The 12,924-nt window shown below is 58.6% G+C and overlaps 1 protein-coding gene across 2 annotated transcripts in view; it reads left to right on the plus strand.

The window, feature by feature from the left end:
* Positions 1 to 12,924, plus strand: part of CELSR1 (cadherin EGF LAG seven-pass G-type receptor 1) — a 132,656-nt gene that overhangs the window by 88,543 nt on the left and 31,189 nt on the right. For both annotated transcript variants that reach the window (XM_046010584.1, XM_046010582.1), the window contains exons 6-9: positions 5,364 to 5,521; positions 6,482 to 6,645; positions 7,060 to 7,185; positions 8,302 to 8,468. In XM_046010584.1, coding sequence (XP_045866540.1) covers positions 5,364 to 5,521; positions 6,482 to 6,645; positions 7,060 to 7,185; positions 8,302 to 8,468 — 615 coding nt within the window. The remainder of the gene's footprint in view (positions 1 to 5,363; positions 5,522 to 6,481; positions 6,646 to 7,059; positions 7,186 to 8,301; positions 8,469 to 12,924) is intronic.

Raw genomic sequence — 12,924 nt, forward strand, 5'->3', positions numbered from 1 at the left:
GAATTATGTGTGCTTCCGAGGGTTACTCTCCTCATGAGCCCGTCTTCCCATTCGCTTCAAAGAAATGTCGTGCCTGCTTCCCAGGGAAGGCTGTTCGCCTCCGAGCCGGGATTGGGGTGGGGTTGGGGGGGCAGTCCGGCCCACGTTTCCCGGGGCAGTGGCCGTCGCCCGCGGGCTGTGTTCAGCAGACCCTCACGTCCGATCCGAGCCTCCCTGCGTGTGAAATGTGACGGCTTGGTACATGTTCAAGGCTGCATTTTGACTCCTTGTGACATTCCCAAAGTCCACCCATGTGTGAATTCTTTGACGTGAATTCTGGTTGATCGTTTCTGACCCAGAGCACGAATCCATTTACTTCCCAAGACTCGCCGCTCCTGGTGTCTGGTTTCGAGGCGGCCCCACGCTGCCTCCCCCCCCCCCCCCGCGTCCAGCACTTGAAACCGAACCCCACCAGCCTCCCTGATGAGGAATTGTTTGCGGCGGGGGAAAAGGCTGTAGAAATGTGAGCACTTCGTAAGGACCCAGCGCTTTTGTGCAGGCAAGAAAATCTCCACCGGCTGCTTGAGAGCATCTGAATGGAGGTGCACGGGAAGGGTCTGCCTGTAGAGAAGAAAATAAATTGAAGGAAAAAGAGAAAGGGACAGACCCTAAATGATGACTTCTGATTGCCTTACTGAAAATCAAGAACCTGGATCTGCGCGGAGTCGCAGCTTTTTGCTTTCGGGTGCCCTGCCCAAAGGGCATGACAACCCTCTTGGTTTTTCTCATTTGGTGGCAGGGGTGAGCACAGTGGGGTCTGTCCTTGCGGGCCCCAATTCCACCTGCCCCGTGGTCGGCTCTGCTCAGGGCCCCCTGTGCACCCTTCACAGGCCCTCCTGGCTGGCCTGTGCCTCTGGTTTGCCTGCTTTGCTCGGACCCTGGTGTCCAGGCCACGCTGCTGCAGGTGTGGGGCCCCCCGAGGTCTGGCTGGCCGCCCCAGCGGGCAAGCTGAGCCCGGGGAAGAGAGAGGCAGGGATGCCAGCCTTCGCCCTGCCTGTGTCCAGCCCCTTTCTAACGTGAGAATTGTTGCCACGTGACCCCCTCGCTTCCCGTGTCTTTTTCTTGTGTGCAAATGCGTGGCGAAGGTTCACAATTCTTAAGAATATTGGAGACCGTTTGTTTTTGTCTTGTTCTTTATCTCGTTCCTCTGTACCCGTGCCGGCAGAGCCCCCGTGAGCTCTCTCTCATTCGCCTGTGCCAAATCCCCACGTCCGCGCTCTGAATGAGCAGCTCAAACCGTTCTCCCTTCTTCAAACACGAGAGCTGGCCACACGGAAGTCAGCGGGGGCTGCCACGGCGCTCCGATGTCTGCCCCGCGGGGAGTTCCTTCCACACACTGGCTGAGTCAGGTGAGACGTGCCTTGTCTTCCGTTGGCAAGAGCAGACGACCCGAGCCCCAGTCCAGGGCTCCTGCCCGTGTGTTCGTCTCGCTTCTCGGCCTGACCCGCGCTGCCTGCACCCCGCCCGCCCTGACCGAGAGCCGCTGCTCTTTCCCGCATTTTGTCGTGGGTGGATGGTCTGGACACGCAGGCCACAAGGTGCCTCTTAGCCCCACTTTCCAGATCACAATGGGAAGGAGCTTCCTAGTGGTTGCCCGGGTAGATCGCGGCCACGGGGGTCGAGGAGGGCAGCTGCCCATCCAGACAACCGCAGTTCACGTCACATAAGAGGAACCGTTGTAAAGTGAGCCTCTCGGGGCCGCGCCGCGCGTTCGCGAACATGGTACCACCGCCACCTCCGTCTAGGTCGGAGAGCTTCCCAGTACCCGAAGAGGAGACTCTGTACCCCCAGCACTGCCTCCGAATCTCCCCCAGCCCCCAAAACCTCTGGGCTGCTTTCTGTCTATGGATCGCTGTGTCCTGGACATTTCACATAAGTTGAGTCCTGCGACACGAGAACCTTTGTGTCCAGTGGCTGTCACTTAGCGTCCTGTTCTGGAATCTCACTGTGCTGTAGCCGCCCTCACTGCTCCGTCCCTTTTATTTTTTTAATTTTTTAAAAAATATTTTATTTATTTATTTGACAGAGATCACAAGTAGGCAGAGAGGCAGGCAGAGAGAGGGGGGGAATCAGGCTCCCTGCTGAGCAGAGAGCCTGATGCGGGGCTGGATCCCAGGACCCTGTGACCGTGACCTGAGCCGAAGGCAGAGGCTTTAACCCCCTGAGCCACCCAGGTGCCACTGCTCCATCCCTTTTAAAGGCGGGATCATAATTCCATCTAATGCATGGGCCATGTTTTGTTCATCCATCCTTCTGTGGATGGATGTCTGGGTGGTCTCCCCCTCCTCGCTATTGACTACGGTGCTGCTGTGGACATCCGTGAGCAGGTTTTCGCGGGAGTCCCTGTGCTCAGCTTCTCCGGTCTGTCCCCAGTAGGGGAGCTGCCAGGTACCACGGGGACTCTTAGAGGAGCTCCCCCCACGTGTCCCCAGGCCCCCGCACGTGCCTCTCCCGGCATCGGCGGCTGACCACACGGTGGCTGTCGGCACGTGGGGCGGGCGTGGCAAGTCGCTGCCCCCTGTGCTGCATGTTCTGGGGCCTGAGAAGGGGTGGGACCGTGGGGCGCTCTGTGGGGCACCGGTTCTCCCGGATACTTCACGGTGTCTCTGGCTGGTCCTTCTCATTCCCCGTCTGGAGTGCTCGCTCTCGTGGCTGGAAGGGCTGTTGCTTCTGACCTGACCGCCCGTAGGTCCGGGAGTGGGATCGAGAAGCAGGTGTTGGACGGTGTTTATCAGACCCTGTCTGTTGTCCCGAAAGCCACGCTTGCTGCTTTGATGAAGTGGCACCAGGCTCTGAAGACTGTCTTTGCGGTGGGCTGGCCCGAGTCAGCAAGTGTGTTCTCAGCGCGGGGGCCTTTGCCTCCCGTCCCCCCCGTGTCCCCCCCGTGTCCCCCCCCGCCCCACGCTGCTCTTGCTTGGGTCCTGAGACCTGGCCCGGTGCTGACGGACAGCCGTTTACAATGACTACAGTCTTGCGAATGGCAACTCAGCCTCATGAGAGCTTTCTGAGGATAAATGCCATTTACGTCCTCAGAGAAGTCTCCCACCCAGTCTCTAAAACGTAAATTATAAGTTGTAAAGATAATGCGGGGCTCGCACGGCCTGGGGATGGTTCTTCCCGAGGATGGCACCCAGCACTTAAGCAGCCCTTAATAGGCACTTGGACGTGTTTTTCCAAAGCACGCTGCTGTAATAGAGCGAGAAAACAGATTATTTTTTATACTCATCTCACTGTTGCTGAATCAAACGTGGAATCTTTGAGGATGTAGCTTCTCAGGTCTTGTGATCTCATCAACTGATATAAAAGAAAATGAAGAAGATTGTCCAGGAACCAAGGTACTGGGTGGCCTAGTAAAAGCCTCCCTTGGATTCACCCAAGAAGGGTTCCTGAGACAATCATGTGTCTTCTATTGATGTCACTCTCGAAACACAGAGAGGACAGGCATTCTAATATAAAACGCTTCTTCTGTGGGTAGAAAAATCGAGGTTCAGTGATGGACCTTTTCTAGTCAGATGGTTGGCTGAGAGGGAGTATAAGGCTCAGCTGGGGTCACCATGTACAGTGGTGCAGGCTGTGCACTGCACAACACAGGGGAGGAGAGCATCACCAGGATGAACAGAGCAGCCCGTGGCGTCACAGTTTGGCCACCTGGCTGAGCTCCTGTTATCAGCAGCTGCTTGTCCTGCCTTCTAGCCCAGTGTCCTCGACCCAATAGGTGCTTCTTTACTCCTTTGAAGACCTGAAGATTTCTTTTCGAATGAACTGTGCAGTTGTCATTTCCTTGTTAAAAGACATGGATTTAATTAACTTAATTAAGTCAATTAATTTCATTGATTAATTAAATTCTTTTTTTTTTTTACCATTGCCTGTTTTGAATACCATTATAAAGAAGCATAAAATTGCACCGTATTACAAACTCAGGCAGACCCCGGAGCTCTCATGGGGGACACCAAGTCTTGTTTTTAGGCGCGATGGGAAGGGCTGTCGGGGCCGGGGAAGCACGTCCCCTCTGTGGGGAGGAAGGAGCCCTGTGTGCCGTGAGCTGATTGGGAGGCCTGGAGGCACTTCACGCGTACCACGGGAGTTAATCCAGGCCACCTGCTGCGGGTGGGTCTTGTCATCACCCGGGCTGGACAGATGGGGACCGTAGCTGGGCTGCCTGGCCCAGCCCGAGCTGGCTGTCTGGCTGCCCGCTCCTTTTCTAGAACTTTGAGACCTGCCTGCTCACATTGTTGGTGGCGTGAGCAGGCTCCCGGGCCTGAGCTGGACGCTGTCTGAGGGTTTTCTGGAGCATGTGCTCAGGTCCTCCAGGGGCAGGCCAGGAGACTGGGAGGGGGTGTGTGTGCCGAGGGACAGGGTGGGGCTGCCTGGTGTTGCTGTCATGGACGCTAACCACAGCCTCCTTGAGAAGGGACCTGCTTCTTCTAGAAGTGAGCCAGCTCTCTCCAAAGCCACCAGTTGGGGAGGAATTCTTATAACGCGCTCGGTGGGGAGACCGTATGCGTGAGGCCCTCAGGGACAGCAGAGGAGGGAGAAGCTCCAAGGCAAGTGGGGCTTGGCCTTGGGGCAGGAAGTGTGCCCAGCTTCCCTTGAGGGGCACAGGAGGGTCAGTCATTCCAGGACGAGGGAAGACCTGGCCCAGGAGTGCCTGGGGGCCCGGCGGGGGTCCACTCCCTGAATGTGAAACTGTGAGTGGGACCCGGGTCGGGAGGCGTGTGGCCGCGGGACCAGCCATTGCTTGGACGCCAGGCAGAATATGGGGAAGGAGGCGTCGCAGGGCTGTGGTGCTGGCTGCTGTAGAAAATTCACAAACTGGGTGGCTAAGGACACCAGAAATTATTCCATGATGGTTATGGAGGCCGGAAGTCCAGGATCGAGGCGTCAGCGGGGCCGAGCTCCGTCCGAGGGCTCCCAGGGCCGGCCCCCCGTTGTCTCTCAGATGTGGGTGGTGCTGGTGGCCGTTGGGGCTCCTTGGCCTGGGGTGCCTCACTCTGTCTTCCTCCTACGCCACACGGCCTTCTCCCAGGGCTCTGTCTCGCCTCGTAAGGTCCCCAGTCACATGGGACCAGGGTCCACCGTGCTACATGGTACCTCGTCTCTGCTAATCACACCTGCAGACCGTTTATTTCCACGGACGGTCACGTTCCGAGGTGCTGGCAAGGACATACGTTTTGGGGGTACCCAGTACAGCTGGTTTAGGGAACGAATTTAAAACAAGGCTGTCCACACGCGGCCTTCCTATGTCCTCAGTGCCCGTGCGCGGGTGGCACGTGCCCGCCGGTGAGAGCACACGCTGATGCCTTCTGTGCTTTCTCTTCCCACAGCCCAACATCGGCCGCCTGGGCCTGCCGCACGGGCCATCTGGAGAGAAGGTGGCCGTGGTGACCGTGGACGACTGTGACACAGCCGTGGCTGTGCGTTTCGGCAGCCTCATCGGGAACTACAGCTGCGCTGCCCAGGGCACCCAGAGCGGCTCCAAGAAGTGAGCGTCCCGGGAGAGGGGAGGCCCAGGCACCCCCCACCCCGCCGTGACTGCTGCTCCCCAGCAGGGTCGTCCAGGGCAGGACCCTGGTCTGATGCAGGGTGCCTTGGGCTCAGCACCCCGGCAGCCCCAGTCCAGGCTGAAATCAGGGTCCCTCCCATTGTTCGGGGCGCCTTCCGTCTGAACGTCAGAACCTTCTAGAATAAGTTCCCTTACCACTTCTGCCAAAGTAACAGCCAGGCCAAGGCTGGCTTACAGACCCCAGAGACCATGGTGTCGCCGGCCCCAGTCCGTTGGGCATGGGTCCCTGCGGTCCTGTCCACCTCCCTCTGTTAGATCCTGGAGATTTTCTGTGGATCATGCTTACTCAGAAACTGACTGTTAGCGCAGACAGCCGTCAGGCCGTCGTCCCCCGAGTCAGAGCAGACGGTCCTGTTCCTCTCTAATCGTGTTTTGGTGGCAGTAAGTTTGGAAGCCCACCATTAGACCACCCAATCTGTGCCGAGTGTCCGGAGCAGTGTGGGGGAGGTGGGGTCATGCCCATTTTACGGATAAGGAAGATGTCACTGGACAGATTAGGCCCCTTGCCCGTGGCCATGCAGGTACGTACACAGAATCAGGGTCTAATTTGCTGGGAGCTCAAGGTCATCAGAGCTCGGAGGGGGTCATGCCACTGTTTGGCATGGGCTGGACTGGTCGTTCTGCGTGGGCTGGACTGGCCCGGCTGCAGATGGGACTCCGTTTGGATGTGACTTGGGTTCGAGGGGCTGGTGGTGGCCCTGGAAGTAGGATCTGGCTTTTGTGTCCTGGCCCGTTGGCCGCCTGCTTCCCTGTTCACTTGTCGGTGCTGGGTGTGTCTGGTGGCATAGGCCACTGTGATGGGATGACAGCATCGGGACCCCAGCACCGCCTCTGGCTAGCCAGACCCAGAGGCCGGACGGGTCGGCTTTGCATCCCCAGGTCCCTGGACCTGACCGGCCCTCTGCTCTTGGGCGGCGTCCCCAACCTGCCTGAAGCCTTCCCGGTGCAAAATCGGCAGTTTGTGGGCTGCATGCGGAACCTGACCGTGGATGGGAGGAATGTGGACATGGCCAGCTTCATTGCCAACAACGGCACAAGGGCAGGTATGGCGTGGACGGCCACGCAGGGGACGGCCATCACCACAGCTCGGCCCATGACTGCTTCTCAAGCTGAGCCCATGTTCCCCCAGCTGTGGACCTGCAAGTGGGGAGCCCCGGCTCATGGAGGTGCTGCCCCGGGGCTGGGCGTTCTGCAGCGTGCGATGCGGGACACCACGGGGCTGGGCAGTGCACTCGGGTGTGTCCCCTGGTGTCCCAGCTGGCTAGCAGGACAGGCCGTGTGTCCTGTGCCACTTCTGATGGTCTTCCAGCTGTCGGGGGGTCTCAGGCCAGCCTGCCTCCCCTCAGGGCTGCTGCTCACGGGGCTGTCTTCCCACCACGCGGGTCGGTCTCAGCAAACAGCGACCATTCCCCTGTGACCGATGCAGTCCCCTGGTGCTCCCCGCTCTGTGTCCCCAGGCTGCGCTGCTCAGAGGAACTTCTGTGAGGGGACCTGGTGTCAGAATGGGGGCACCTGTGTCAGCCGGTGGGACACCTACCTCTGTGAGTGCCCACTCCGGTTCGGCGGGAAGAACTGCGAACAAGGTGAGGGGCTGGCCTGGGGGCCTGTCCAGCCTCGGGGCCTCGGGGCCCTCACTCTGGGGCGTCTGGGCTCCCACGGTGGCCTGTGTGTCCTCAGACGTTGGCCACGGTGGGGCATAGGAGCACACGCAGCACCCGGCTGGGCGGTGTGTGCAGGAAGCTGGGGCGGCAGCCGGGTGGACACCCGCCCGCGCCGAGTTCCTGTTATGGAGACCGTGAGCCCAGCCAGAGAAAACAGATGCCAACGCTGGGTTCATAAGAGCAGGAAACAGACAGCCCGGGGCGCATGAAGGTGTTGCCCCCGGAGGCAGCCCCCAGTTGGCGTGCCCTGTGCTGTCATCGGGCTGCCCCCCGGGGGGGGTGCCCCTATGTGACACCCGGGGTCTGGAGACAGTGAGGCCCACCTGGCACCCGGTTTTTCCGTGTGTAACAGACCACATGAGGCTCTCAGTCTGCCCATTGTCACCTCCCTGGTGACACGGTCACCTCCCCCAAAATGTGCTGGAGCCTTCGGCTGGCCAGCGGCCTCCCCACCTCCATGCCCATCACCAGGAATAGAGCGAGCGACAATGGCCGGTGTGCCTGGGGGTCGGAGCCCACCCGGGACACGGATGAGGGCTGGTTAGGCTGCGGGGTTGAGCTGGGGGTGCTGGCACACGTGTGTGGTCGTCACGGCAGGCCCATACTGCCCCTCTGGGGGACCCTGCTCCTGCCCCCCGGGTGCACCCCCCAGTAGGTGGGGGGTGGGGCACGTGGGTTGTGCTCGCAGACCCCCAGCACCCGTCTGCTGAGCCCAAGGACTCAAGCCACTGCACTGTGCCTGCCAGCTGGCCCAAGAGCCCCTTGTTATGCCCTGGCCGGGACTGAGAACCTCCCCACAAGCCTGTCTCCTCCTCCCCAGGAAGGCGGCAGGTGCCCCAGGGGTGGGCTCTTGGAAGCCTGCAGCTCCCGGACTCAGGATTGGACGCTGGACACGCAAAGTCCGAGACTGGCCTTTGAATTGAAATAAAAATCCTGCCCCCCCCCGCCTCCCTGGGAGCCTGCCCTGCCCCCCCACAACTGAAGAAGCTTCCCTGCGGCATGTCTGATGTCCAGGGCCCCGCACTTCTGTGTCCACAGTCATGCCGCACCCCCAGCGCTTCAGCGGGGAGAGCCTCGTGTCCTGGAGCGACCTGGACATCACCATCTCCGTGCCCTGGTACCTGGGGCTCATGTTCCGGACCAGGAAGGAGGACGGCGTGCTGATGGAGGCCGTGGCAGGCGCGTCCTCCAGGCTCCATCTGCAGGTGAGGGAGAACCACGTCCACCCCCCGCCCCCTCCCCGGGCAGCGGCAGGGCCGGCGTGCACCCGAGGGGGGCAGCCTGAGCTCCCAGGGCGCACGCATGGGCCCCCGGCACCCAGGGGCAGGGAGGGGGCCTCGCCACTTGCTGCCCCCCCTTGGCCCGCACCGGCCCGGCGGGGTCCCCAGGAGAGTAAGAAAGGAAACACGAGCCTGATCTCCCAGCAGGCCGCACAATCTCGCCATTCATACGCGGGAAGAGCACAGGGAATCCGGTGTGCAGCTACGGTTCCCACGGGGGGGTCGATTCCAGCGCTTTCTTTCTTCCTTTATCGTCGAGATGGAGTAGGTGCGGGGCTGGCTGGATCCATGGCCCGGCCTCTCGGCTGCAGAACTCAGCCAAGGTGTGTTTTAGATCCTGGCTGTGGCCCCCGGGTGTCTGGCGCTGGAGGCGGCGGCGAGCACCTGCCGGCAGGGACAGGGGTCCCCGAGGCTCGAGGCTGCGGCCACGGGCTCAAGGGGGCTGTGTGGCCTGGCACCCTGACGTTCCTGGGTCCTCCTGAACTTGGAGCCCCTTCTGCGGGTGCTGTCTTAATCTTTCTGGACTTGACTGTTTTGCGATTTAAAACGTCGGGTAAGCAGTTGCTAAAAGCCTTAAAGCATGCTGTTAGCATGCCGTCCTCCCTGGTTTTTGCTCCACAAGCGGCTCCCTCTTGCGTCCTCCCAGCTCTCTGGACATTTCATGTGGGGAAACGGGCGTTCCTGCAGGTTGTGCGAGTCACGCAGCGACTCCAGCGGGCGGGCCGAGCCCCGGCACTCCCGCCCGCGCTGCCAGCCCGAGGTTTGATGGGCTGCAGGGTTCGGGGGACTCTGCACCGGCGGGGCCCGGGGTGCAGACCTGCCGTCTCCCGTCTCCCGGCACGTTCTGTCTGCAGCGATGGGGGGATGGAAGGTTCTTGAGCAAACCCTCTTCCTCTGAACACCCTCACCTGGGGTGCCACATCCCGGGGTTCTCCCCCCGCCAGAAAGGCCACCTTGTGACCCTTTTCAGACCCCATCTGCCTCCCCACACGGCGGCGGCTGGTGGGACCCGGGATTAGAAGGAATTCCATAGCCAGGTGGCTTTTTCCCGCCTTTCTTCAGGAGTTTTCTTCAAGTACGTGTACGTGTCTGTGCATGTGTGTGTCTGCGCGTGTCTGTGCACGTGTGACGGAGGATGGGGTGCACGTAGCCACAGGGGCGCCAACCCCCTTCGCACGGGTCCTGCATGGTCTTCAGCCACACTGAGTCTCTGTCCAGACTGAGCTCCTCTTGTGCCTCGGGGCTGGACTGGCTCTGAGCTCCCCGCTGTGCCCCAGGGTCGGTCTGCCCAGCTGTGACGGCTCCCCCGACTTGGGGGACGGATCTGTGTTTCCTTCCTCTCCGCTGTCCTGGGCCCGGGGACTGCACGTCCTCGTGCGGAGTAGACGTCTGTCCCCAGGCAAAGCGGGCTGTGCTGCGGTCAGAGAAGGTCAGACGTGAGATGGACCCCACGGAGCGTCCACTCCCGTCTCTTTTCGTTTGGGGAAGCCTCGTTCCCTTGTCACCCAGCCTCTGTGGCATCCCCATGGCCCCCTTCCATCACTCCTGGGGGCTGCCCGCTTGGTAACACTTGTGAGTGGCGGGGACAGAGGCACTGCCCGAAGCCCCCTGTGAGCTCCGTGTCAGAGGTCAGCAGGCGCGGGACCCACAGACCTGTGAGGACGGGGTCTTAAGGGGCTGTGACTCACCCTGTGCGGGCAGGGGGCTGGGGCCACAGCCCTCCGGCAGAAGCCTCTCTCCCTGGACCTGTCCTGCTCCCCTGCCTGCCGGCTCAGCCCCAGCACGTTTCCCGTTCAGGTCACACTGAAGGTGCAGGCTGCGTATCCCATAATTACAGCTGTCACTGTGTTCCCCTTATTAACTCGTGATTTCGCAGGTTTACCAGCAGTCCCAGAGGCTAACTCTGGGCCAGCACTTGGCAAGCTCAGTTCTGCCTCGGGATGGTATTTTTCCTCTGTGGTTGTTTCACTGTCGGAACAAATTAAATTGGCTGTTTTCGACTCAGGTGATGAATCAGAACTCGCAGGTTGTCATTGGGCACTGTGTGTCTCTGTAGGAAAAAGTACGCTATAGGAGGAACCAACAGTGAAAGCCAAGAACTCTGGTGTTGTTTGAGTGATTACGTTATGGATAGCTAATCCAAAAATTTAGGGGTTTTTTTGGCGGGGGACTATGGCCAGCTCCTCCCCGTGGAAGTCTGGGTGGCAAGACGAGTGGCCTTGGGGGGATCCTCCTGACCCTCCAGACCCTCCAGACCCAGAAGTCCACTCCAGGGCCCAACCGGTCAGCTGGGCAATACGGGCATGTTCTGCGTTATTTCTACATGGCATGTCTGAAGGCAGGCCTCCTGCAGGCCTGTGAGCTCTGTGGGGCAGCTGCGTAGGTGTTCCTGGCATCCGTGGCAGCCCGACCAGCTACGACCAGCTACAACCAGCTACGCAGTCATCCTGCAGCCCACACAATTCGGGTAATTGCTCTCCCGCGCCCTCGCTCCGCCTGCATTGTCAAGGGGGATCACCTGGCTATTGTCGAATGCTCCTCTCCAACCCGGCAGCAGACCGGAACAGGCACGCAGTCGCTGTGCGTGGGCCTGGGAGTCATGCTTTCGCCTTTGTCCGTAGACAGACGTCATGTTTATTGTTGATCACTGTCTTGGGCTTCCGTGGGCAAGGACGGTGAGAGGGCACAGCCAGGGGAGCGAAGGAGGTTGACGGCACTCCTGTGGACGAAAGGGGACGCGGCGTAAGAAGGTGAAGGGTCACCTTGCTGTCGCTCCCGACTAAGACTAAAAACCAAAACACATAATTAGTTGCATTGTCTTTATAATCAGTTGGAAATACCTTCTGTTTTCCCATCATGATCTCTTTCTTGATCCGTGGGGTACGTAGAAGTATTTTGGGGTGCCTGGTGGCTCCCTCGGTTGAGTGTCTAACTCTTGATTTCAGTGCAGAATGTGATCTCGGGGTCTCGAGATCGAGCCCCGTGTTGGGTTCCGCACGAGGCGTGGAGCCTGCTTGGGATTCTGTCTCTCCTTCTGCTTCTCCCAGCACCCAAGCTTATGCACACTCTCCCTTTCTTTCAAAAAAAAAAAAAAAAAGATTTCTTTTTAAGGATTTTATTTATTTATTTGCAAGACAGCACGCACGCATGCAAACAGTGGGGAGGGGCAGAGGGAAAGGGAGAAGGACAGACTCTGGAGCAGACTCTGTGCTGAGCATGGAGCCCAAAGTGGGGCTCGATCCCACGACCCTGAGATCAAGACCTGAGCCAAAATCCAGAGTTAGACGCTTCACTGACCGAGCCACCCAGGCACCCCGGAGTATGTTTCTGAATCAGCAAACGGGTGGCATCTTCTAGTAAACCATTTTGTTGTTGATTCTGGCGTAGCTGCAGGTTGGAGAAGGCATGCTGTGTGATTCCAGAGCCTCGAGGTGCGTGGCACTTGCTTCACAGCCCAGCATCTCCTCTTTCTCGTGAATGTCCCACCTTCACGTTCCGCATACGTGTTCTGCAGTTGGGTTCTGGATACATCAAATAGTGAAGTTTGCTAATTGGGGTGTTCGGACCTTCTTTTTCATTACTGATTTTTTGGTGGTGTTGTTTCTCTGCTTGGTTACTGAGCACGAGTTATCCTCGTGGTGGATTTATGTCTTCGCCCTTTTGGTTCTGTCAAGTTTTGCTTTGTCCATTTTGAGGCTGTGTTATTAGGCGCATACAAATTCAGAATTGTTTTGTCTTCCTGGATAAGCAGCGCTGTCATCAGTATGAAAATCGCTTTCATCTCTGGAATTTCTTTGTTTGCCTTCAGGTCTCCTTTGTGTCATTCCTAGAGCTACACCAGATCTCTTTGGGTTGGTGTTTACAGGATGTCTCTTTTTCTGGCCTTTTACTTTCAGCGCTTCTGAATCTTTACATTTTAGGCGTGTCTCTTTGAAACAGTGTGTTGATAGTTGTTCGTGTTTTTCTAAGCTGTTCTTTGCTTGAGATGATCTTTCAACACGAGTATCTTACGTGAGTTGCACTTCCATGTCCCCATCTTCTTACACATCTTCAAACTGGCTAGCTTGAATCTTATCTCCCGAAATAGAACGTTTATCCACAAAAATAAGAGTCTAATAGTCACCCAAACTTGTTTCCTTGAAAGTTCTGTGGTTCCCGTTATTATTGGCAAGTCTGTGTCTGATGACTCTATTTTACGGATCCCTGGGAGGGGCGGGGGGCGGTGCTCTGTTTCCAGCCTCCGTTTCCAGTTGCTTGCTTCTCTTGGTGTTCACGAGCACTGTCTTGTCTCCTCCCATGCTGGGTTACTTTTGATTGAGTGCCGAACATCCTATCAAAGACAGTGAGAACTGGAAACTAGAATGGTGCTGTCCCTGCCCCT

Source organism: Meles meles, chromosome 7 (assembly GCF_922984935.1).
Source record: "Meles meles chromosome 7, mMelMel3.1 paternal haplotype, whole genome shotgun sequence".
In the NCBI taxonomy this organism is placed as follows: domain Eukaryota; kingdom Metazoa; phylum Chordata; class Mammalia; order Carnivora; family Mustelidae; genus Meles; species Meles meles.